The sequence below is a fragment of the Danaus plexippus genome, chromosome 8 (assembly GCF_018135715.1).
Source record: "Danaus plexippus chromosome 8, MEX_DaPlex, whole genome shotgun sequence".
Classification (NCBI taxonomy): Eukaryota; Metazoa; Arthropoda; class Insecta; order Lepidoptera; family Nymphalidae; genus Danaus; species Danaus plexippus.
In genome coordinates this window covers 1,166,157-1,193,041 of record NC_083542.1, presented here as the reverse complement: position 1 = coordinate 1,193,041, position 26,885 = coordinate 1,166,157, and the positions used below count along the sequence as shown (strand labels likewise).

The 26,885-nt window shown below is 32.7% G+C and overlaps 4 protein-coding genes across 9 annotated transcripts in view; 1 reads left to right on the top strand and 3 right to left on the bottom strand.

The window, feature by feature from the left end:
* Positions 1–11,317: 11,317 nt before the first annotated feature.
* On the bottom strand, positions 11,318–12,147 carry LOC116771844 (oxidoreductase-like domain-containing protein 1). The gene is made up of 3 exons (XM_032663832.2): positions 11,968–12,147; positions 11,766–11,894; positions 11,318–11,585 (listed from the first exon to the last, which is right to left on the bottom strand). Exons 1-3 carry the CDS (start codon positions 11,971–11,973, stop codon positions 11,385–11,387), a joined length of 336 nt encoding a protein of 111 aa, XP_032519723.2. The 5' UTR covers positions 11,974–12,147; the 3' UTR covers positions 11,318–11,384.
* A 486-nt stretch (positions 12,148–12,633) lies between these two features.
* Positions 12,634–21,331, top strand: LOC116771823 (rho GDP-dissociation inhibitor 1). 3 transcript variants are annotated; one of them, XM_061521184.1, is made up of 5 exons: positions 12,634–12,839; positions 13,814–14,003; positions 14,305–14,414; positions 18,479–18,593; positions 19,745–21,331. In XM_061521184.1, the coding sequence occupies exons 2-5, from the start codon at positions 13,814–13,816 to the stop codon at positions 19,942–19,944; spliced, it is 615 nt and encodes a 204-aa protein (XP_061377168.1). In that variant the 5' UTR covers positions 12,634–12,839; the 3' UTR covers positions 19,945–21,331. The 3 variants fall into 3 exon arrangements, with proteins under 3 accessions (XP_061377168.1, XP_032519710.1, XP_061377169.1); XM_032663819.2 differs by having other exon boundaries at positions 12,635–12,839; positions 13,810–14,003; XM_061521185.1 differs by lacking the exon at positions 12,634–12,839 and adding an exon at positions 12,965–13,105 and having other exon boundaries at positions 13,810–14,003.
* On the bottom strand, positions 21,325–25,009 carry LOC116771813 (uncharacterized). Its single transcript, XM_032663792.2, has 5 exons — positions 24,817–25,009; positions 23,374–23,492; positions 22,906–23,085; positions 22,071–22,256; positions 21,325–21,564 (listed from the first exon to the last, which is right to left on the bottom strand). Exons 1-5 carry the CDS (start codon positions 24,978–24,980, stop codon positions 21,374–21,376), a joined length of 840 nt encoding a protein of 279 aa, XP_032519683.2. The 5' UTR covers positions 24,981–25,009; the 3' UTR covers positions 21,325–21,373.
* A 218-nt stretch (positions 25,010–25,227) lies between these two features.
* The window catches only part of LOC116773741 (uncharacterized), a 65,148-nt gene continuing 63,490 nt past the window's right edge, over positions 25,228–26,885 (bottom strand). For 3 of the 4 annotated variants that reach the window (XM_061521150.1, XM_061521151.1, XM_061521152.1), the window contains one exon: positions 25,228–26,836. In XM_061521150.1, the coding sequence (XP_061377134.1) occupies positions 25,542–26,836 (1,295 nt within the window). In that variant the 3' untranslated portion in view covers positions 25,228–25,541. The remainder of the gene's footprint in view (positions 26,837–26,885) is intronic. The other variant, XM_032666234.2, reaches the window with a different exon arrangement.

Sequence of the window (26,885 nt, the reverse complement as noted above, 5' to 3'; positions counted from 1 at the left end):
TTGGTCCTGGAATAAAAACAATATGTCAGTCAACTGAATGGAATATAACTAGGTTTCAACAAGTATAATAATGAGATATATGATTAGAACAGCCAAATTCAAAACTCTGAGAAACGAGGGCAAAGCATTCAAAGACGTCGCACCTCCAATGTTGAAGAACACCAAACTTTACACCTAGATTTAAATTCTCAATACATAACCATATTAAAAGTATTAACCTTTTAAAATATATTCAGCACTGAAATATCTACTTGATCTTCTTCTTCTTTGCCTCTTCCCACGTTAGGTGGGGTCGGCTCTCCTTATCTTTTTGCGCCAGGACAATCTGTCCTGGGTTGTCGGGTCAGGCAATTGGGACTTCCTAACTATATTGACCATACTAGTCCACCATGTCAAGAGAGGCCACCCTCTTCCTCTCTTGTTTTCTGGGATTGCCAGTGCCCTGTGAACCACATGCTCGCTTTCTCCGCATTACGTGGCCGTACTATCTTAGGCATGTTTCGGTGAGCTTTTCCTGGACTGGAATGACTGAAACTACCGCGGATGTATTCGTTTCGAATTTTGTCTAGTCACTCCGCCTGACCACCTGAGCATCTTCATTTCGGCCACGTGTAGCTTTTGAGCATGTGTTTCGATCACTGTCCAGCTTTCATCCCCGTACAGCGTCGCAAGTCTTACTGCTGTCTTGTACATTTTCCTCTTGTGTGTATGGGCATGTGCGGGTCACAAAGAGATGCAGTGTGTGCCATTTTTGTAAAGCGACATTTATTCTCTGGGATATCTGTATCGACATTTGCGTCTGGCGTTACTGTTGAGCCCAGGTATCGGATTTGGTCGACCTTTGGTACTTGCGTGCCATCTGGGAAGTAGATGCCGTCGCTGGTTGCTGCGTTACTGAATTTACATTTCAGATGTTCGGTTTTAGATCTGCTAACTCGTAGTCCAGAGTATTACAAAACAGTGATCTACTCGTTTAGCGAGACTTGCACATTCAAATCGCAACATCATCGGCATATAAGAGATTCCAGGTTAGCTTTTGGACATTCTTTGTAACAAAGTCCATAACTATATTAAACAGCAAGGGAGGGCTGAGCCTTGGTGAACTTCCACTTCTACCGTAAATTCTTCACTTAGTCCAGCCGGATTTTTAACTTTAGTGTGGATGTTGTGGTACATGTCTGGGACCAGGTGTATATAGTATTCCGGGAATTATTGTTCTCGCATGGCTTGCCACACAAGGCTTCTTGGAACTTGGTCGAACACTTTTTCAAGATCAATATTTGCGAAATGAAGGTATTCTTTGTTTACACGATGCTTTTCCATCAGTAGCCTCACTGCCTGAATGGCATCTGTTGTTGATTTTGATGGGCTGAATGCAAATTGGTTTGGTGTAAGTTCGTAGATGTCCAGGAAGCGTTTATTTAATATACATTCCCACATTTTCAGGATACGAAAGGTTGGTTTTATGCCCCTATAATTACTAAACAAAGTTATGTCTCCCTTGTTTTTACTAAAATATATATTTGATAAAAAATAAAAATTTAAGATTTTTTTTTTCAAATTTTTATACTAGAAATGGTATTTTTACATCAAAATTGAAACTCCATGTTTCTCGCAACTCCATTAATTGAAGTTAATTGATTGTAAAGAGCTTATTTATTTTAGAATATTGTTTAAAAAAATACATTTTGTTTTGTGAGTAGCGTAAGTTTCTACATGGAATGGTATTAAAATATAAAATAATTAGAGATATTATTAAAGTTTTATGACAACTTTTACCTGTGATCTGTATGCTGTTATTATCTGATTAAAAACAATAAATACGACCGTGCATTCCCCTGCCCTAAGTTACGGAGTTTTATAATATAAGTTAAGTATTTTTATAAAGTATAGAACTTTTTCATCATCTAATTATCATTTTAAAGAGACTTAATAATGAGACTCACTCTCAACGTCGAATAGGCTAAATTTTTTTTTATTTGGGTAAACATGGAGTTCATCAATTTTGATATTTTATTTATTTATATTAATCCTGTTTCTATAATACAATTTGGGCTCCGTAATGTTTTAGTAATTTCAACATTATACTTGGATTTTGACAGGCCGTTATCCGACATTCTCCGAATTAATATTTCCGTACCAGAGTATTTAACTGAATTATTTTACCGTAAATAACACAATAATATATAATACATATAAAACCGTATAAAACAATGACACCGTAATAAATAATAAACGTAAAAAAAAACAAAATATTTTGTATAGATTTGATTTATTAATGTCGTTTCAACAAATCAATTATTAAACTAGCCATACCCAGAATCAGATGATTTTTGGGAATTTACAGTTTATTAATACAATACGAAAAGCTTTCTGTGCAAACTTTAAAATGGCAAATGCTTTCCACGAAACAGCTGAACGGACAAAGAAGGACATTGATGACCCATGTACGAGGGCTTATCTACAACTCGATATGTACTAACATGTTATTTCAATATACTCATATTAAGACACATAATATAGGACCAGAGAAATAAGAATAAAAAATTTGTTAAGTCTAAAATACATTTCAACTGAAGAATATGGCAAAGCGTTAATGAAATCCATTAATTCTGTTTCATTGAAATTTTAAAAGAGAATGTAATTATCATAATCTGGTACAAACATGTCCTTAATAAGAAAAATACTATATTAAAATATAAAAATATATTATACTTAAAAAGGCTGAATCATTCTCATGAAATTTCCATTGCAAGATTAAGCATTATTGGAATTTCATATAAAAAATATTTTAACAATTTGCTTTTAAAGCGGAAACAATAGCTTTAATGTGAAGACTCTAGTTTAAAAAACAAAACAACATATCGCAAGGAACTTAAATGGAAAGAGATAAAATGACCACCAAAGTGTATGTACTTCTGAAAAATAAAAACGAAATTGTAACTATCCTGAGGGTAAAACAATGTTTTTTGATGACACAAATAAAAAACAAAAAAATCGCTAAATGCAAAGTTTCCAAACAATTTGCGAGACATTCAAAAGAATTTTATGCAGTTGTTTCATAATACTTTTGCAAACAATTTGAATTTGTATAACTGAAGAGGTATACTGAAAGGACATACATATATGACAAAAAATCCTAACAAAGAAATGACACGAGACATTATACAAAGTTGACGCTGGACTGATTATTATTAGAAATTTCTATATAAAAGAGATGAAATTCTAAAACATTTTAAAGAAGAATATTTAAAATATAATACGACAAAAAAAATTTCTTCTAAACTATATGAAGTAGTTTATTCAACTGTTTTTAACTTAAAGACTGCGAATAATAACTACGGAATAGGCAATTGGCGTTGAATGCTCTCAGACTTAATAGAACCTGCCACTGCAAGGGCTTGGTGACATTCAAGATAATAACTTTTCTGATTAACTACCAATGTAGGTGAGCAAAATAAACGAGAACAATGTTCTGTTAGGACTACAAGAGTATTAAGGACCTTTATATAAAATCATGAACCCAAATTACTTAAAAATATATGTTTAATGCCTAAATGCATTACCAGGCCAGACGCGATAAAGGGTGATTGTTATGTGGGCACTCTAAAAGCATGTCTACTGCTGAAGGAGAATTACCCATTAGTAAACCAACCATCACCTTCATAATGTGACATCAGCGGAATCACCACTCCTATGGGTGTCTCCCAGGAAACAAAGACTCCTCCCAACGTATTTGTAATTGAAACATTATCATCATCATCATCATCATCAGCCTCGGAAGCCCACTGCTGAGCATAAGCCTCTTCCTGCAATGAGAAGGTTTGAGCATTAATCGCCACGCTTGCTCAAGACGGGTTGGCGATTTCAAACTTATAATTTGATATTATAAGTCCAGGTTTCCTCACGATGTTTTCCTTCACCGTCCGTCAGTGGCGTCTAAATACTGTTAGAAAGTTCATATGAGTATGAAAAATCACATTGGTACTTGCCAGGTTTCGAACTCGTGCCCTCAAGCATGAGAGGCGGTCCTTTAACCTCCAGGCCACCACGACTCTTACGACAACACGAAACATTATAGGCATTGCATATTTATTTTTGTATTCTGTGGTAACTATAAAACTGACATTTATGAAAAATATGCTACCTATAAAAACTCCTTAGGGAAAAAGTTTCTGAGGCTGCTCAAAGTAAACTTTGGCAGCTGAGAATCAGAATTAGTTAGTAAATCGAGTCGAATATTTGCATATATGTACATACGTAATGATTCTAGGAAAACTTTCATGTTTTCAGTGCTTGAACAAACTTCTATACGACCATAAAAAATTTCAAGTTTTTACTGTCGACGATTTTTTTAGCATTTTAAGTTCAAACTTTTTCCTTTAACAATTCATAAGATAACAACTCGTATTGTCGAAGATTATGAAATGAGCAACGTCGAAACAGACAGTGTAAAGTTTGATGTATTAAAATTGATATATACTCGTAAGTTTACACCTTGTAAGTGATCATAACTGATTGAGATTTAAAAACAAAAATTTTTTAAACAAAAGTCTTAACAAAAATTACCTAAACATTTTAGCTTTATATTGGTTTTGTTTCGGGGTAATTTCTGAAAACATTTAAATCAAATTTATATGACTTTTTAATTATTTTAAAATACACACTTCCGACGTTTCGATTTCTTTGCAGCTTCCGTGATCACGAGCAGACGAGATGACAATGTCTGTCAGTTGGTCTTGTCATTTGTTATCTACCATGTATAATTTGTATATAAGTGTACATCAGAAAATATTAGTTTTATTTAAATGAATACTCGCGAAAGTCTTATATTTCATTAATTTCTGAGAACGTCATCATGGAAGATAAGGTTTATGTACTATCAAGAAGAACTACTTATGAAAAAAAAAATTTATAAATCACTGATAATGATATTTTCTTTGTAAATTATTAGTAATATTGTTAATTTACTTTTATAAATAGGAAGCTTAGTTAAAAAGTATATATTGTTGATACAATATTAAATAAAAAATGTTAACACAGGCATACAAACACCGATTCACATTTCTGTTTATCAGAAATTTTTCGAAAGTTGTTATAACATTTTTATGAACATTAGTCTTAAAGTAATACAATTTATTAAGCTAGCCAAAGCCCAAAACTAAGCTATAGCCCAGATCGACTCGGTGGTGGTTATAACGAGTCTCATGTGATAATGTTCATAAAGAGAATTAAGTTTGTCTGATATTTAAAGATAAAGAGCCACTTGCATTATAATTACGAAAACACTTCACCCTAGAGTATACACAGTGTGCATACAAAAACGTTTAAAATAATAAAAAAATAAATTAAAATGATAATTTATACTTTTCAAGCAAAGAATTGTTTTTAAGCAATAAGTGTGTTACATGAAAAACCTTATCAGTTTAACTGTTTGTTGTTCAGAACACTATATATTATTATATGTAACAAATATATCATTTTCAGGAATTTCCCGCAAATTGTCGTGATACATTTATTCCACGAATTAATATAAAGAGTCAACCCTATTAATCGATTTGTTAGCAAGCTCTTATTTTTTTTTTTAATGCTATGTAACTATACATAATTCCTTTATATTAAATTTAAAACTAGAATATTCAATACAAATTAACTTTGTGAATAGTTTTTTATATCCTCTATTACAAATGTGACTGCTATATTTGGAGCACAAATCATAAATAATAAAATTAAAAAAAAATAATTACAGTAGGTAAAATAGTCAAATGTTTTGGAGGTCACATATTGAGATGTGTATATATGTATAGAGAGACGAAACCTCTCAGCATTCCATGGATTCACCGTGCGGGTGCCGGGTCCATATCGTTGCAGGGACAGGAGCCTCAATACTGCCCGGGACTTGCGACCCAGGTGTAGGTTTAAGGTTTAAGGGCGCGCGTTAAGCCCCCACCGCTGTCCAAGCTCTATATTTTTATTTTTATTTAATTATGTAAGTGAATAGAAATATTTTTCAATCGTCAAATTGATAATATCCTCAACTCTGATGTTGATTAAAAAGTATCGTAAGTTACTCCTTATAATTTAACCTACCTGCTAATTATATTCCCTTCAAAATAAGTCTCGCTACTCCAGAGATTTAAGAACACAAAATGACAGGCAGAAAAGTTTCTAAAATAGTTGATGTAGTTATAGTCGATACTGTACAATCTGTGTTTAATGAAAGCTATTAACTTGAAATTACAAACAGTCACTTAAATTATAAGTAGACTAAACTGTGTAATATGTCACTTTCATCTCGTCTGCCCGTGATCACGGTCGCTGTAAAGGAACCGAAACGTCGGGATTATCTAGTTAAAAAAAATAATAAAAAAGAAATAGTTTTATTAATATATTAATGTTGACCATCCACTGGGCTAACTTTACAGTATTTATTATATATATAGTGTTATAACATTCTGTGCTTGTCATCCGAGCTAACTGTAAAGTAAAAAATATTTACAGATTTATACATTTTTTAGTCTATTGAAAATTTAATAAAAGTCCAGACATTGTGGTTCATATTTATTAATAAGGCTTATTGATTTTTTCTAGACAAGTAAACATTTCAAAGACAATTAATATGCACAATCATCTTCGATATATGGGATCAAAAGGAATGCTTACACTAAAATGTGTTATAACTATAATTAGCATCATGTTATACGAAAAACAAATCTTCTTACGAAGTCATTACGTGGATTCTATGAATAAATTATATGTGTAGTTATAATATTAATTTCACAGCAATATACAGCTTTGTACGTCCAACCAAATGTCTAGGGCTAAAAACTCTCGATCTCGCTGAACATTATAGCTAATGAGTTATGTCTGGCTTAAAATCAACAGATTATAAAACAACATACAGTATAAAGTTTGTCGTATTGACAGCTGGTGTGAACGAAACAGTTTGCTTTGTGATAATATATAAATAAGTTCCACAACCATCAGGATATTTACGAAAGAAAAATAAATCGCATGACATCTTTGTATTAGAAGTTTTTAGAATGAATGATATTTCTAAAACAAAAACATTTATTTATTATAAAAGATGATTGATTTTTATTAAGAAACATGTTTATGTAGAAAAACATTTTCAATTATCTTTATTATTAATGTAGAATCAGCTTATTTTTTTAAACTTACAAAGTATATATATGTCGGCGCAACGTCATTATAAAGGGTAGTTGCTTCATAAGTATTTCACTTTAGAGGGCAGATGTGACATAAACAATGTCAAGGCGTTAGTAATTGGTAATAACTTTAACAAAATTATTTGTTTTACAGATCGTTGTATGATTTGTATTGAAGGATAGTAAATGTCAATTCGTATCGTGATTTGCAATATGTAAAGATAAGTAATTTTGTAAGTTTTAGTAAAACACAAACTTAAACAGTAACCATTTTGTAATCAATGTTATTCAATTATGTTTTCTTAAAATTTTAAGTGACAATATAAAGTTTAGTTGGTTAAATAATTGATTACGAAAACTTATGTAAGGATTTATGATTATTTGAATTACTACGAATAATCTTTGTAAATTATTATTTAAAATTAGGAATAAATGTAATGACTCCACGAAAACCATTTATATTCGGAGACGTTGGTGGCGAGGACATAGTAGTGTGAGGGCTATCCAGGAAAAATTACTTAGTGTTAGTTATAGTTGAAAATAAAGTGGTGCTAGTAAGTGAGAGTGCTTTATTGGTGAAAAACATTTACAACATTTTTTATTGACACGGAAAATGATAACAAATTCATTGTCTGTAGTTTAATTACTATAAAAACTATTAAAAGATAATACACATTTGGTTTTGTTTAATATAATAAGGTTTAATTATCAATGTTCATATTTATTATCATGTTGTGTGCTGTTAAATATTGGAAGAATATCATGAATTTTAATAGCACCTTGTTTGATCATCGATTAAATTAAAATGTTTCAATAATTTGATGATGAATGATGAAAAACGCGATGAAGCAGCATTGTCAAAATAATAGATATTGAACCCTGAATCAAGCCTTATGTGCATTGGCATTAAAACACATTTTTAAATATGGTGTGGTATTAACATTTACCTGTAGGAATATTGTATACCTAAGATCTGTTTCTTAAATTTTTTTTTAATTAAGACAAAAAAAAGTTGTCATATTATTATTATGCCTGTTGAGGAGCTCCTTGTCGTTTTATAATTTAATCCCTTATCCTTATTTTTAATTAAGAACTCTATAGTTTGAACTTTGTTCTTTTTATTTATTACCTGTAATGAATATTGTTTATTATAATGATTTGTAATATTAAAGTCAATCTGCACCACTGGCAGACGGTGGAGGAAAACATCGTGAAGAAACCTGGACTTATAATATCAAAATATACTCGACATTGGCAGAATATACTGTGCATGTCTTTGCACGGATGAAGGCCATAATAAAAAATAAAAAAGTCAATCTGACATTGCATGTGTCACTGAACAATATTATATTTTTATTTCAAAATCAGCTCTTGCATAATGGAAACAGTGTCCATATCATACTACCGCCAGACGGGTTATAGGGCATATAATGAACACTTTCTTTGTTTAACGATTTTACCTATAATGAATTATTTGGTAAAAAATGTTTAGCTGAATATGAAAGATACAAATGTTGGTAATCATATAAAGGTTATATGAATTAAAAAAAGACAAAGATCACTATATTACACCAATTACCTAGGTGGTCGATAAATCGTATTACGCCTGATTAAGGGTCAAAGCCAAAACCAAATATCTAGAGTCATAGATTGTTATAAAAGTCCTCTCTGTGCTCTATTTTATTATTATTTGTACTAATTTTTCATTGACTGCTACGTTTTTATTTATAAGCCAATTTCTAAACATGCTTTATTTATTGCATGGAAAGTTACCATTTTGCAGTGGCAGGTTATTTAAATCTGAGAGCGTGTAACGCCATTTACATCCTCCGTAGTAATTATTATAAATCTTTAATTTAAATATAGAAGTTTAATGCAGGTTTTATAGTTTAGAAGAATTTATGCCAAAGCATTAAAAATAAGTAAATTTATTTAGAAGCTTTTTATTTTAAGTTCAGTTTTAAATTGTCTTAAAAAAAGTATTCAATATTTATTTTTATGAAAAAAACAAACCAATATAAATATAAGGTTTTATCAAATTTTCGAACGTTTGGTTAAAAATCTAATAATGGTATATTCTTTTCATAAAATATTTGATAACCTCTTTATAGGAAAACAAATAGGACTATATCCTCAATGACTTCTGGATATTCCGTCACCAAACATTATTAAATTTTCCCCCTTCATTTTCTTCTACAACCTGAACATAAAAATGATTTCTTAACCTTTTTTAAATGTACGGAATATTATATACTAACCTACTTATTAATTTTTGAACTAATGATCTCAAATACACAACTAATAGGTATATATTTTTAAATTTTACGTTATCTTTATAGGTATTCTATGAGTATCTCCAGTCTCCACATTGTTGACGTTAGGTACTCCCGATTCTGAAGGTCAAACATGAAAAGTCCTATAACTCAACAGTTAGGGGCAGTGTAGAATAAAATAACACAAAAATTGTAGTGAATAAAGTGTTCTTTAAAAATAGGTGGATTATAAAATATAAATATAATAATAAAAATACCCTACAATAATGATAAAACAATCCTTTGCCCGAGTTACGTTAAATGTTACGAGATTTTATGTTATTGTTTATTTTATTTATTATATGTGTGAAAGAAAAATATTAAACAAGAGATATTGCCCTAAAACATATTTCAAAACTATTAACCTAGCAGTTTCAGGTTTTTTCAGCGTTTTTTGATTAATAAGTGGCACTTCACCTAATTAAAAATTAAATATGGTTGAAGACTGTGTGAAGTTAACCAAGAAATGGCTAGTATTTATACAGATGTATCATACCTATATTTTTATATAAGTATATGATATTTTTTTACATGGAGTTAAAATAAAAATCGTAGCGTCTTTATATTAAAAAAAAAAATATACGTCATTAATACGCCATAAATAAAAATGGTTTCTTCCGACATGCTACTTAAATATAATCATGATTCATGACATTTCATAAACCATGTTGTAATTGTAAACAGAGAAGAGACCGTATTTTTCTTGGTTACAAAAATATGGCATCAATTGTATATTTTTATATCATTTACTTACTATACAATTAAACTATTGAACTATAAGTACATTATTTTGAAAGTTTGATCCCTTTGACGTTTGACGTTTACCTTATAATTTGATAACACCTCTACACATAATGCTTAAGTAGTCTTACGTTAAGGAATTTCAATGCTTTATGTTCCATTTATTTATATTTAGTTGACTTCTTCTGTGTCTAGAGAAACCAAATCCTGAACAGTAGGACAATTAGCGCCATAGGCATTGTTCATTATGTTTTTAGGAAAAATTACATAGCTTTTTTTTACAGTAACCTATCCTACAACTGCTCCTCGTAAGCCTTTGGACCTAAAATTATGTAGTTTTTAAAATAAAACCATAAAAAAAATATTTTTTTTAATTTAATCGTTTTTTTATTTTTCGCCAGAATAAAATACTTTTAGACTGTTTTCTTAATTGAGGCATCAATTTTATAAATTACTTATAATAAAAAAAAATCTATTACATTGGAGCTCTTTTGCTGTAAATTATACAATAACAATCAAATATCTGCAAATGCATTAGGGATGTAATGTTTAAAGAAATTATCAAAGTATGAAAAAAATAACTCTATATTTTCTGGAAGTTAAGGCCCGCTTCTGATTCATGAGGGCGCGCGTTCGAAACCCGGCAAGTACCAATGTTATTTTTTCCGAGTTATATGTACTTACTATGAATATGTAGAGACCACTGACAGGTGAAGAAGAAAAACATCACGAGGAATCCTGGACTGAAAGTATAAAATTATAAGTTTGAAATCTGCAATCCGTATTGAGCAAGTGTGGTGATTGATGCACTTACAATCTCCGTGTGAGAAGAGGCTTTTGCTCAGCAGGGAACAACAATAGGCTGATGATGAACTTTTCTGGCACAATTAGTGTTCTACCAAATTCTCCATTTAATTAAAGGAAAATTTCACCATCATATTTATTCATCCAAATGTATTAAAATATATTATTTTACTATTCATAAATAAACTTTTACAACAACAACTATAAAATAACTATTAATTAAGAAAACATAGTTAAGTATTTTTTATACTGTAATTTCTTTATTTTCATAATATGAAATGATAAAAAATATAATTTTATAAATTATTTTATTTACTTATTACTAATATAACACTGTACTAGTTTAACTACTCAGTAGCTACTTCTTGACTCCTCTTATTCTTAATTCGAGTTCTAAATAAGCTCTCATTGAGGGGTCATCAATGTTCTTCATTATCCGTTCTGCTATTTCCGGGCCGGCATTATCCATTTTGGATGAAAGTGCCTCAGCCCAGATGATGAACACACAGTTTGCACAACCAGATTGACAGCATGCTGTCGGAGGCTCATCTAAGGAGGCCTGAAAATATATAAAATGATTAAAAAGTCATATTTTGATATTTAATTAAGCGATAACTTTGTCAAAACTATCACACAAAGAATTTATATACAGTTAAGTTTTGTTATAGAAATAATTAATACTATGTATAGTGTTACACAATTACTAAGGAATATGTAAGTATCATTAAAATCAACTTGCATTTTGCATGATCCTTTGTATTTCCTTTTCCTTCTCTTTTTCCGCATCTGTTAAATTCGACTGCTCACAAAATGTTCTTGAATAAATTTTACATTTCCCAAGAAAATTTCTGTAACAAGTTCTGGTTTTCTGTAACAATACACTAAATGAATAAAAAATTACTTATATAACAAAATACACAATTATACTATGTAGTACTCACAAGCATTACTATTCATATTAGAAATTTAGAAAAATATTTAAATGGGTAAGTGACAAATAAGTTCTCTAATATCACAGATTTATTGTGCGATTAAAAAAAACGCATTTAGGTTTTTTCTTGTTGGGATAAACACCTACGATTCATTTATCATTATTACTTCAAATATCATAGACAACTCTAAATGTCATAACTCTAAATAATTAGATTTTTTGATGGTACAATAATAATATTTGAAATATATAAATTATTTAATCTATTTTTAAATATTTAGTGAAATAAATTTCTAGAAATTTTATTGAACCTTTTTCTACTTTTCTAATTTACGCTCAAAAAGTTATTATTCTTGCTTGCTTACTTTATGAGATTTAATAAAAAAATACATAATTAATTTTATGTAATGCATTTTCATAATTATCATTTATTATGTGTTTGAAATAAAAATATTAATACACAAACCCATAAATCAGGCATCAAATACAAATATAAGAAAAAACAAAACACAATAGAGAATAAAATAGTTATAATAAATCATGAAAATATGCATTTGTTTTCCTTCTTTCTATTTTAATTTTTTTTTTCAAATTGGGTAAAACTGCTAAGAATTAATTATTGATTTTTGGTTGTAATTAAAAAGTTCTAGATCACAGACCATAGACAGGACAGTTTGATTACAACCCAAAGTTATAAAGTCGCTGGGATCACTATCGGTTACCGGAAGCGTTTCGGGCTTTCGGCTGTCATTCATCATTTTTGATCTATAGATTTTTACAAAAAAGTTATTCACTTTTGGACTTATACCCTTTATTAATGTTAGTTGTTATTCTTTGACATTCGTGTCTGTTGTATCCACGTTTCCACGAACGTAATTAAAGGTAAGTTTTCCTAAAGATAAGCATCGCTAAGACAAACGCTGGAATGACGAAGGCGATGTCCTCTGTTATTGTGCAAACTACATAGGCGTGTGTCGGTGAAGTCTAATAGATATAAATATCTGTTCCACAAATACTAACTCGTTACACCGTATAAAGTAGAGGAGGGCGGTACCAGAAGTCAGCATGCGATCGAAACCCCGCCGTTAAGTTTTCATTATCTCTTTTGAGATTGTGATTCATTGTTTAATCGATTTTGTGAATGCATAGTACGTAAATGGTCTTCATTATATTTGGTTGTGGAATGTAAGGTTGACACCATCTATGTATTATACGTATCAATAACAAACATTCATTATTTTATTAAATATACTTAAAAATATAAATATATATATATATATTATAATAAAAAAATTGACACACTACAAGACTAGATTCCTTAAGGATATATCAAATGAGTTATATCTGACATTATGGTCTTCATAACCTCTCACAGACAAATATAAAATAAATCTGTCTCATACATTCAGAATATAAAGATAACACTGATTATAGTGATTCAATCTTTATACATGGATAAAATATCTGCATGATTGACTAACAAATATAATCTAACACACTGTTAATTAAACCATAGTTATACACAGTTTAATGAGTTAATAAGAATGGACACAAAGTGATCATTCACATTATAAGTAAGTAAACAAGAAATTTGTCCTTATTTACTCATCTTGTTAGATTTGTTTTGCTGAGATTTTAATATGCAGATGAAACGTCAGTACTGAGTAAAAATCAAATATAGAAATAGCGATTGAATTTATTGTAAAATTTATTTTTTTATTATTATCATAAATAAATAATTTTATAATTACATAAAACCCATAAATTGTCCCAGTACCAGGTACACATCACAACATTAAGTATTTCCAAAGACTGATTGCTAATGACTGCAAAATACAATATAATATTTTAGAAAGATGTCTGGTGAGCCGGAACTGGCACGCACTCCTGAAGATGATACCGAGGAGGAGGAAATCAAGTCTTCGTACAAGCCACCACCGGAGAAGAGCATTGAAGAGATCTTATCGGCCGACCAGGAAGATGAATCATTGAGGAAGTACAAGGAAGCTTTACTGGGGCAGGCTCAAACGGGGCCGGTTATTGTCGGTGAGCTAATAATACACATTTTATAGCCAGGAACCTCGGCAACTCCTTAGTTTCTATAAGATCATTCCGTGCCGTTTGCACACAAACGCCATATTTTTTTATCACTCATACATTTGTGACCTGCAGAGAATGAAACAGGCAAGCTAGTGAAATAAAACTTAAAGGGCTTCATCATTGAACGCAAGACCTTGAAATAACTTAAGAATTTAACTCATTTAACATTGTATTTATTTGCCTCGCGGCATTTTTAACTTTGATCTGCATTTTAAACCGCCATATATTTGAACCGTATCCCTTCCAGATGCAAACGATCCCCGGAAGGTGATAGTCAAGAAGTTGGCCCTTTGTGTCGCGGAGAGGGACGACCTTGAACTAGACCTGTCAGGAGACCTCACAGATCTTAAGAAACAGGTGGGTTTAAGTTAACTATTAATACATGAATAGTCAATCAGAACAGCATTGATTGCCCAACATAAAAAGAGGGGTGTGTTGTGTTTGATGTCTGTCTGTGTGTGTGTGTTTGTGGCATTGTAACTCAAACGGATCGACCTATTTCGATGCGGTTTTTTTCATTTGATAGCAAATTTACATGAGATGCTTCATAGCTATCTGTTAATATCCATAACTGTTATCCGATATGAAGTATTTCGGTTTTGGGCCTAAGATTTCTCGATAAAAAGCCTACAGTTGCACAGAATACACTTTACTTGTTATATGCTAATTTATTTAATTTATAACAAAATTTATTTATTAATAAAATGGAATTGTCTATAAAATCATTGTGTAAAGAACGGTTTAAAATTAATACGTTAATATTTTAAGGGCCGTGTGAATTTATTAATTTAAAATTTATTTTTATAAATACCCTCATATCCTTTGGTAAATTTTAGCAAATATACATTTAACATAATATATATATATATATATATATATTGTCTATAAAAGATATATTGGTCTAAAAAAAATTCACAAAAATGTGCTGCTACCCACAAAATTACATATTAAATACATATGTGAAAAAATCTTAGAATACGTTGGAATTAAATTTGAAGTGGCGTTTCATTAATAATAAGAATATTTTGTGCACTTCCTTCCTCAACCGCTCTCATGTAGCGGACTCGCGACTTATCAATTAACTCTCATTATGTGCGTTTTGTTATAAATTTGTACGAGCATTTAGTAGAGAAAACGATAGTATGTAATCAGCCTTATACTGTATATGCGAAATTGTGTGTATCTGTATGGATGTTTGTAGCACTTTCACTCAAAAACTACTAAACGGGTTTTGATGAAAGTTTTCAATAACGTAGCTTGTACATCAGAAACAGACATAGGATATAACTTATCTTAAGTTTTCGTGTATTTCTCTCAGGATCGAGGCATGATTTTGTGCCTATAATGTGCCTTTAGTCACGTGACACACGCTACAGGTGTTTCTTAAGGTTGGTTACTGTGTCTATTGTATACACTTTACGAGTCGAAAAACCTCAGCATTCGACAGAGAAGAAACCTCTCGGTATTCTAGGGAGAGTAGCCTCAACAGTGCCTGGGACTTGCGACCCAAGTGTAGGTTTAAGGAGCCCCTATCTAACGCGCGTTAAACGCTCACCTCCACCGTCCGAGCTCCTCTCTACCAAACCAAATTTGAAAATGTCATATATCAATTGATTTCTCCGCACCATTTTATTTCACATATCAAATATCAAATAATATCGAAGCATCTAGAAATTTACAAACTATATTGTCCACGTTTGTTTGTTTTGTATCTTTAAAATTTTATTTATCTTGATACGTTATGCAGTTCCGTATCGTCTGCGATTATCTGAAGGTGAAACCGGTGAATACTTTATTGAAATTTGATAAGTTGATTGATAACGGTCGTGTTTGGAACCGTGTAAACATGTTTGCTTCGGACTATTTCAGTGTAGTTGTTATTAATTGTATCAGAAGTAATAATCGATTTCGACGCGGCCAACACGCGCTAATCTATTTATAAGCCGCTTCGGAATAAATTATTATACTAATATTATACATACGAAAGTTTGTGTCTAAATGTTATGTGCTCTCTCTAACTGCTCGACTGATTTTGATAAAGCTTTGCGATATTGTAGTTCAGTGTAAGGATAAGACGTAGGCTCTATTTTATCCGATGAAGTCACCTGACACAGAATAGATGCCGCTGATGATTGGTTACGTTATCTTATTGTTGTAACAAATCTCTCGCTGATCCCAAATCCGTAGTCCGCTGAAACAAAGTCGCTGACAAAACTAGATATATATATTTATATAAATCAAGTTGCAGATCTGGAAATCTCAATAGATTTGGTCTTAAGTTTCCAATACAGTCGTTATCCTGGCCATTACAGTTGTTAAATGACACCAGTATTAAACTTGTTCCGATGATTAAAATACTCGAGTTCATTAAACGGGATACCCTCAACACTTTGTAATTTTAGACTAACTTATATAAATCTTAGTTGTTTTTAATAGGAGATTCCTCTTTTATCAGGGCGGATTAAATTTTTTTTAAAGTATCACGTTCATCACTTATTTTGCTTAATGCTTTTGTTTTCGTTGTCATTTTGGAGAGGGTCTAATAAGAGTGATACGTAACAACTATAATTAATTATTAAAATCGAGTTATAAAGCCACGTATTTAAAAACATCGAACGTGCGAAAAAACGTATCGAACATTATCATTTCCAACAAACTGTATGTTTTTCTTACGTTGATGTTGTCTTGTGCGAAGAAAATTTTTGCTTTTCGTGGCTACTTTGTTACCTTAGCGCGAGTTCTCAGAACATCGTACCAAAGTTACATCTTATGAATTATTACGAAACACAGTTATATGTGTAGTTTTCCTTCCACCAACTGCGGAATCGAAGGAGACGAGAAGTACCCATATAAGAAGAAAGATAAATTTAATTCTATGTCACCAACATTTGAGTGGTATAAAATAAGTTACATCAGTCTATGATAAACTATCTGAGTGTTGACCTAAATTTGATTTTCTTTCTGTACGATGTGCACGTACAGAGACACTGAACGTAAATTTAGTGCGTTTCTTGTCCTTACCGTGAAACTCTAGGGGATCCTTTTATACGGATGACGTGTTTCACGGAAGATGTATTAAAGAGTTAAGTCCATCTATTTATAATCCGTATGGTTATTAGATAGGGTGGCCATAAAAAACGAATGTCCTAGGGATATTTATTAAACACGAAAAGAATTAATCAATGGACACCCTTATTACTAGTCGGTGACGTTCCACAAGAAGTTACAAACTAGTGGTATCCGGTTTTTCATGAAAAAAATTACTCCGATACCATCATGTGAAGTTTTCTGAATGAAAATCTTGAAATTCGTCGTGTGTAGTGCGTCTATGAAAAATTTTGTTAAGGTTAAAAGAAGAAATAAGAATTATCAATTCTATTAGTACAGCTGTGTCCAATAACAACATACATCTGGAAATACCATACATAAGGAGAATAGAAACAAAAATTAATTAATAAATATTAAGTAGACTTTTTAAAATATCAAACTCATATCGCGGTGATTGGAACGTGGCCAGTCAGTAACATAACGTCACCAGCTGCCGTTAAAGTAATTCCGTGATTGTAAATAAAGGCCGGGTTAACAGATTGATATAGCGGTCTATTAGACTTGAACCATTATTATACTGGACTTATACTGGGCCAGTGTAAGCTACACAAGAATAGAGTGAGCTTAATATATATATATATATATAATATTCATAACTTTGCGGTTAAGACTCTATAAGAGAAAGTGATTATTAAAAAAATGTTTTTTAATGAAAAGTCTAGAACGCTTCTCGACGACTGTAACCTAATGTTAGACTGAGACTGCACCAGACTGGAAGTAGACTCGAGGCTTAAAAGTAAACTTAAGCACTCGACTATTAAAATTTCCAAATATTTCTTTGTCGTAACTATTAAAGGAATCTTTTTCAAGTTTCGTAAACTCACTCTGTAGTCTGTAACGTCACCCCACGAAGACTTGATGTCTGCTATTATGAACTACACTAGGAAATGTAAATTTGAAATGAAAAGACAATGAAGGTGAAAAGATGATATTAATCGCAAGAAAACAACAAAAACATACCTTTTGTATTTTAAAGTTTGAGAGATCAAACATTAAATTTATTGAACTACTTAAAACATGAATAATCCACAATATAACATATACTATTTTTGCTATAAATTATGTATTGTATCCTATGTATATAAAATTATATCTAGCATTTGACGGAGTGTACCTCTTGCAAGTCACAGACGGATTCTTTTCGCTATAAACCATATTTTATAAACAATTTTCTTCACAAATCCGTATTGTCCCAGCTGTACGGAGTTAAGAATTCCTGGACTTAAATGATTTCGTGATTAGAACCTTCAAGAAATTTAGTTCAAATCAAGTTAATGAACACTAAAAGGGACTGTGTTTTGTTCGTGTTCCAGGTGTTCGTGATAAAGGAAGGTGTCCAGTACAAGATAAGGATCGACTTCATAGTGCAGAGGGAGATAGTGCATGGGCTCAAATACGTTCAGAAGACATACCGCTTAGGGGTACCAGGTAATGAGTGTATATCATGATGATGATGATGATATGATATGATATGATATGATGAGTAGGACGATGATGATGATGATGATGATGTTTCAAACTAACGTTTGCTAATCTTAACAGTTTTTTTTCTTTATAATAAAGTCTCCACACTTAATATTGTTGAATAATTTAATTTGATATGGTTAAAAACATTACTATAATCCTGCCTGTGTTTGTGTCATACAACCGTGATCAATTTATTACACTCGTAACACTGAGTTTAACTGTATTATATACGGTAGAAAACTAAATACAGACGGTCTAGAGTATTTATATATTATAAATATAGACATGCGAATGGCGGACTCATAACTGGGTGAATGGTATTTACCGTCAAAGTATCCTTACCACCTGTCACCATCGCCACACGACATACGCAGCGCCTTCAGTTTCTCAGGATTTAATACAACATGGGTGCTCGATTGATAAAAGAGATACGCTTCGTACTTCGTGTCGCGATACCAACACGGACTAAGCCTATGTTGTAAACATATTAAAAAAAACATCAAACAGACTCACAAATTATTGATTTTTTTTTTATTATTAATTAGCCTATGTAATAATATTCTAAAGCCGAGTCGTATTTCATGCTGGACAGTCCCCGGTACGTATGTTGTATCATTTATATTCCTCTCCCATTCAACATATGTAAATATATCTTATTTGTATGCGTTTAGAGTTTATTATCACTTGACCTGTTCCAGCAAGTCGATGTGCTGAGAGTGATCCTATATTGTCACGCTTCATATTATTGCGAACTGCTTTTTTTTTGCTATAATATTCACAGATTTAACGCCCAAAAGTATTTAACCACGTATATATATATATACTACACATATATATATACTGGTATAGTTTTATGTATCTGTGCTCCAAATCCGAAAATATAGCTATAGTAGTGCTTGAAGAAATTGAAGTTCAAATAGAATATATTGTTTAAAATTCATAGACACAAAGCGGAAGTCGAACCTGCGATCTCAGGGGTGACGCGTACAGGTCGCTTTTGCCAACTGAGCCTACGAACCGTCATATATTTTTTCGTTCTACTTTTTCTATGCGAATTTTATTCGTCTGATGTCTACGTTCTAATTGTTCTAATATACACGTGAATGTTCCAGTCGATAAGATGACTCACATGGTCGGCTCGTATCCTCCGAAGACCGAGATCCAGTCATACACGACGCCGCCCGAAGACGCTCCCTCCGGCATGATGGCGCGAGGCTCTTACACTGTGAACAGTCTCTTCACCGACGACGATAAGAACGTGCACCTCCAATGGGAATGGAGCTTCGAGATCAAGAAAGACTGGAAAGAATAGAAAAGACCAAGGCTGGATTGGAGAAGGTGGACTCTGTAATAGAAGTTAAAACGGTCGCTGTCAGAGTCCAAGTGCCATATGACTGTTATAAAGCACAATGAACCCAATCCAAGCCGTCGCCGACTGAGGTTACTGTATAAGTCTCTCGTACACGTCACAAGATATTCCGACGACTCACTAACTTTTGATACTATCCGAGTAATATGCCTTCAGATCAGATATTTTCGTAGACTAGAGAAAAGACAAGTTCAATGTAACCGATCTTCGGTAGCGTATAAATTTTATCGTTATAACTTTCCTGTATGAAATAAATTTTAAAACTATAATATATAGCCCTTCGACTTGTCGTTTCTCTAAAATTTTACAGTTGAGTATGAGCTGTTCGAGTGTTTTCTCTATATATAATTTTTTTTTGACAATACGATAATAATGTTTGAATTGAATTAAATATAACAATAATAAATAGTTTTCTACATATTATTGTATTAGATTAGTGTAGCTTGAAACGTAATATTTCATCATCTTAGTGCCGAAAACATCAGTCGATATGGACACTAACCAGCATTCCTGATACAGCATTTGAATCCATTCAATTGTCGTACGTATGGCGTAAGCAATAAGAACGATTTTTACCCCGCGAACGGAATATATACTTTACTAACAGACAACTATCTCTACTACCGTTCGCTATGTATAGTTATCACTAAATTGGACGCAATATATTTGGTGCACCAAAAATATATATATTTTTAATACCTAGCTTCTAAATCGGATGCCAGTGACGCGATGTGGCATTGAAGTATTATCATGTTAGATTTAAATAGAACTTAAGTGTGTCGCAATAAAGTACATTATCGCGTGAGAACAAATGCTTGAGTGTGAAAGCTCCAAATGGTGCTTCCTGGCTGGCCGTTGAATTCTTATAATCCATAATATAGGATAGTCTCTATTAAAAAAAAATATTTTCTTATTGTGGCCAGTTATATAAACTCTTCACGTGCTTCTCGGAGCATCACAACCGGCTCATAAGCTTTTATACCTTTGACTTCGGTTAGCATACAATAGACAATAGTTGACCGAGCAACATGATAAAGACGCCTGATTGGTCGACTATTGGCTCCACACACCGTATATATCTCATGAGTCATTCTTTATAAATGTGTAGTATTTTCATGATTTTAATGAAAATGTTATAATGTCATGTAAATTATTGTATGTATGTATTAAAATTCATATTATTCGCTCTTATTATGGGATAGTGTTTAATTTCTTTGCTATATTTTTAAATGTTTTATTTACTTATAGTAACCGATTTTTACTCCGGATGTAAAAGTTGTATTCAATGTAATAAATAGTTTGGCCAAAAAATAAAGCTTATTTATTCAGCTGTCGTTATTTAATTTATTTGCATATCACACACTAGTGCTAGTCAATTCAATATTTCATATAAGTTGACTTGGTTGACTCTGCTCGTGGTTTTCCTGGTATCACTGGTCTTGGTCAGCGCCAAATTGACTTGATAGTCGGTCTTCTGTGTTGGACAGAACGCCGTCAGTCTTGTTGGGACGTAACTCGCCTCGATCATCATTAAAGGCATCGTTATGCTCAGACATCCTCGTTCTGGAAGTAAATATACATTTAGGTAACACAATTAATTTCAACCGGAACTTAGAAACTCCGTTATTCGGAACGCATCCGAAGTGAGGTAAATGCGATGACATTTGCTTTGTTCAGTTTTGCGCGGGAAAGTATATGTCGACGCGATTTGTGAGTGTCTTTGTAAATTTAGTTTAAGTTGTTTAAAGTGTTTTGGTTTTAGATAATAATTAATAAAAACTTTGCAAGACACGTTTGTTACAATTAAGGTTTGATATGTTATTCAAAGTTGTAGCTTCATAAGACAACAATATTTTTTATGATTTTGGCGGATTCCTATATATATAGCGTACCGTTGTATGTGCCGTACTAATTATAATATACTTTAATCCTTAGAATTATTTTCATGACTGATTTTAATTAATTATAACACTGAGCCGTTGTAATTTTGTGATGCCAACATCCAAGTACCAAGAAACTGTACTTCGGACATTGAACAATATCGACAGTAATGTAAGCCCAATACTAACCTGGTATTCTCCCGTTAATGTGCACATTCTCTATCATATAAACGCCACTTCTGCCGAGTACGTTGGATACTGTATGTTTCGTCAACTCCCTGGTCTGATCTGACTCCAGGGTAGGCGCGTCAGTCGCCACCCCCACCACGTGACTCAGATTGGAAGCGATAAAATCCGCCAGTTCGTAACTTAAACCTATTTGATACATTAAAGTGCCTTAGTTAAATACAAATCGGAAACAAAATACTACAAGCGGAGCGTTAATTACATTTTAGTATTAACGTTGATTATTGAATGTGAAACGGGAAACGCTTAGTGTGTAGTGTGACGGTACAAACTTGTACTAAGCATGACGATTTCCGTTGAGGAAATTCATAAAAGCTTTATGTTAATTTTTGTGTACGACTATATATATAAAAGTTGAAAGTAGACTGTGGTGTGATTGTTGGAAGGAAGCGAGCTTAGCGAGAAGCGAGAATTTATAGTTTTAGACCAACGCTAGTAGCCTCCATATTGTACGCCCGGAACCATTAAGTAAGTAAAATTGTTGCGAAGATGTACTGTATTAAACAGCAACAAAATGATTAATATTTTACAACTTCTTTAATTGTAAACACAAACAAAAAATCATTTTACATAATCACTCGTAATAAACATGTTGAGGAATAAAGGATTTAGTTAAGAAACGATAAGTACTTATAAGTACTTTGGCATTGTCATGTACAAAGATGTATGAATGAAAGACTTGTGACAGACAGTCTTTAGTTTTAGGAGGGTACCTTATGATAATAGTATTTTTAGTTTTAAGACAAATTAATCTGATATGATACCAGATTATACTCACCCGGTATTTTACAAACACATCTTCTCTTAAGTTGATTGGAAGCTGACCAGCCGAATTTAAAAAGAACCAGCGTGGGTTCTAGAGGATCGTATTTTAGCACGGGCCACTGCAGAGCCACGTCCAACGATAAAACTAAGCTGGGATTTGATTTAGCCAAATAGCTGACATCTATGATAGACACTGAAAGTTGGTAACATTATTTTTTATATTTGGTACCCATACCTCTTTTATCTGCTATCCACATTACATTATTGTTATGGACTAACGTAGAAAAATATGGAGTTCAGATAGGAGATATCAAACTTTGTGCAAAATTGAATTAGCATTTGTTTCAGTCAAACGTCAATTCCATATTATGTTTGTATAAATATTCATCTCGTTTTAATTCTTAGAAAACAGTTTTGAGATTTATGGTTACCTCATAGATATAAAATTAAATTATCTATTTCCAATAATCGGTCTACTTACGTCTAGTGACTAAATACTCTGAAGGGATTACGGCTGGTTGCATCGATCCCGTTGAGCCCAGGTGTTCTAAGTGTAAGCCCGTACCGAGACCGGGTATGCCGCAGTTGATACAGATTTTCCTAATAAAGGGGTTTGAAGTTAAGAAAATACTAAATAAATTCAAAGATTTTCTATTAAGACTGCCATAGTAACATTTGCCCAAAATACAAATTATAATATGTTATTAATAAGTACGCACAAATGGGAATAGTTATTACTTAATTGATTGTATTGACGGAATATTCATGCGTATAAATCGAATATCAACCACCAGAGAGAATAATTTTGTTTTATAGCTAAAAAAAATGTATTGAAAATTTTGGTAGTTCTTTAAATTTCGATGAACTGTTTAAAAATTTAGTTTATTTAGAAAAGATCGTAAAGGATCTCTGGAAGGCACTCTTTAACCGACTGCGGGATAGAAAAGGTATATAAATATCATGGAACATATGTATGTATGTGTTCAATAACAAATTACCTATTATTTAACTGCGTGTTTCACTTGTAAAAAAAATGAGAAAATCAAATATGTAGGGTATGGTAATAAAAAAAGAACGTCAAGTAAAAATTAAAAAAAAGATAGAAGTAATAAAGGTGTTCAGTTGACCGAATAAAAATATAATTAGATAGTATAAGATATGAATTTCAAAGATTTACTTTGTGGTATAGATATTTGCATGATAACAACTTTCTTCGTCTGCAGTTTAAATAGAAATAAAACCTCATTTGTACGAAAGCACGTGCTCAATCTGTACGCATTCATATAACACACTGCCCCGGACGCTGTCATAACCATCAGGCCTTACAGCAGCAATCAAGATAGATAGAATCCTTTGTGGTTTTTCTACATCTCTTTCAGAATTATTATTCATATTTTTTTTTGTATGCAATGGTTTGGTATTTATTGGAAGATCTTCGATAAATATTTAGGAAAAAATCACTACAGTACAGTTTTTGCAAGTTCCACATATAAGAATGTTTACTTGTTTTATTTTGTCGCCCAGTTGCTCGAAAATAAACGAGTTCCATCCAAAAATCACATTCAAAAACGGTTTTCCGGTTATTTCCTTCAATTACGATTTAGTTACTCTCTTACTGAAAGCTTGGAAAAAGGAAAAATTTGTCTGTCGCTGCGGTCATTATCAGGAATTCTTAATGACATATTTTATTGTAACGTTTTAGACTGTAACGTTTTAATAAACACTAATTTAATGTAGTCCCAAAAAATAAGAGTTCTACCATTAATCTTTTATTAAGGCTCATAAAATTATATTTTTTTGTAAAGATTACATAACTTTTATATTAAATAAATAATTTAACAACGACCTCTCAAATATATAACTAATAAAGTTTCCTAATTAAGCGATTCCTTCGCAAACAAATCAATTTTTTCACATAACTTACCAATATTTTTCTATGGCACCATAATAGTTGTTGATGTCCTTCCAGTTGGTAGGCTTACTTAAATCGTAAACTTTTATAAAAGATATGTCTTCGTCTTCGTGGTACGGTTTCTTGGTCGCCGCCAAAAACAAATTTAATAGTATATAAAAAATACTTCTCTCCATTGCAGGCGACTTTGTCCGCTCGTCTTAGTTCGCAGCTCAGAACTGATTCTAAATCGACCATTGTCTCTGATATTTGTCAAACATATAAAGGTGAGGTCTATTCTGAGGGTGATATAATATGTTTGTCAATAATACCGTCAGCGTGACGACATTGTATGTTAAATGTTGTCAAAAAATAGGTTCTTTGTATTTACGAGAATGAATAAAACTGCTCTTTTTTTTGTATGAATTATTTTAATATGTACAGACTAAGTATAAAAATACAGATACCAGTAAACAGACACACGCCGAGACACGCACGAAACAATACAAGTTTTAATTCGATTTACATAAATAAACAAGAAATCTTCAAAACTTTATTGCTTCAAACATTATTTTAGCACAAAACATGATATAAGTTTAAAATAAAGACGATCTTAAGCGAATTTTGTTCCAACAAAATCACTAAGATGCTACAGACGCTGCATAAACGCGGGATATTATATAGATATAAATATTGCACTAGACGTGAAGGTACGCGGAACTTAGATTAGTCGTTGGTTTGGACTTCGGTACGAACGGTCAGTATAAGCCTGACGGCATGTCGGTCACTTTGTTGAGAGCGAAGCTGGATCCCATGGGACTTGGGGATTTCTTTAGATCGTTGTAGCTATGTGTTCCGTTCATTACGAGGCTTGTCATACTGGCCGGAGCGTTCCTCAGGATGTGGGTTCCGGAGTAGAACCCTGAGGAACTGCCGCGTTTCATTATGAAGGTGCTGTTAAATGGACTGTCGAAGCCGACGTTCAGTTTGCCGTGTTTGTCCTGGCTCTTCGAATCATATGTTCGGCTGTTAGACCTCGTGACGGGGATCAAAGGATCGCCAGCATCGCTGTTCGTCCTCGAAGCGGACCTCTGACGGCTCTCGTAGGAATATTTCTTAGGTTCGTTAGTTACAACGATGTCCACCATAGAATTGAGGCCTTCGTCGATTCTCTCTAGACTCTTGGTTAGCTTTTTGGATTCTATCAGATTGACTATCTCGTCCACGCGACTGCACTTCCCATTTTCTTGGTTATCATTCAACGAGCTTTCGTAGAACATGCTGTCTATGTATTCCCTCTGTCGTGATCCTTTCTCTGAGTTCTGGAAGGACTCGGTCCTTTTAACAGATTTGTCGTCTCTGGACCTCGTTCTGGATCGCTTCGCACTGTCTTCCTCTTGGCCGTTAGCGTTGAACTTCGCGCGACATTCATTAAAGTCGAAGCTAGCGTCTGATTTCTTCTGCACGCGTTCTTGGCAGCGTGACGCGCTTAGTAGCGAGTCCGATCCTTCATCGCTGGAATAGAAGTTGTTTTCTTCGAAGATGTCCGGCGCTTTGCTGTACAGGCCTTGTCCTCCGGGCGGTATGAACAGATGTATGAGACTTTTAGCTTTTCTGGGCGGGTGTGGTAGTATCTTGCTGGGTACTATTTCCGCTTCCTCTTCCTGTTGATCATCGTCCGCGGTTATCTGGATGCTGTGTCTCGTACTGGTGACGGAGTCTTCTCTTTGTGTTTTCTGCTCTGAACTACTATTGTTTATTCTGGCCCTGCCGATACCTCTCAGCTGTTCGATCTCCGCGTGGTTCACTATATTCCTAAGCTCCTGTATGACCTCGTCGATCGTTGTCTCGTCTTCTTCGTCGGACGATTTCTTTTCATTCTTTTTGTTGTCTACTTTCTTGTGTAACGATCGTTTGTTCCTCTTGAGATCGTACGTTTCGTTCTTTATGTTGAACACTTCATAGACCATGGATTCTCTCTGCTGGTCGCCGTCTGGACTCAGGGATCGTTCCGAGGAACTGATGCCTTCGTCTTCTGGTGGCGATGATTCATCTGTTATTATTTTCAATTAATTTTAAATTAGCATAATATATTTAGAAGC

Coding starts and splice junctions, on each gene's coding strand:
- LOC116771844 (XM_032663832.2), bottom strand. Junction 11,586..11,765: donor TACAAAGGATCATGCAAAAT/GCAAGTTGATTT, acceptor ATATATTTTCAG/GCCTCCTTAGATGAGCCTCC.
- LOC116771823 (XM_061521184.1), top strand. CDS start 13,814: ATGTCTGGTGAGCCGGAACTGGCACGCACTCCTGAAGATGATACCGAG. Junction 14,004..14,304: donor AACGGGGCCGGTTATTGTCG/GTGAGCTAATAA, acceptor TATCCCTTCCAG/ATGCAAACGATCCCCGGAAG. Junction 14,415..18,478: donor TCACAGATCTTAAGAAACAG/GTGGGTTTAAGT, acceptor TTCGTGTTCCAG/GTGTTCGTGATAAAGGAAGG.
- LOC116771813 (XM_032663792.2), bottom strand. CDS start 24,980: ATGGAGAGAAGTATTTTTTATATACTATTAAATTTGTTTTTGGCGGCG. Junction 23,493..24,816: donor GGTGCCATAGAAAAATATTG/GTAAGTTATGTG, acceptor CCCCTTTATTAG/GAAAATCTGTATCAACTGCG. Junction 21,565..22,070: donor CATTAACGGGAGAATACCAG/GTTAGTATTGGG, acceptor ATTTACTTCCAG/AACGAGGATGTCTGAGCATA.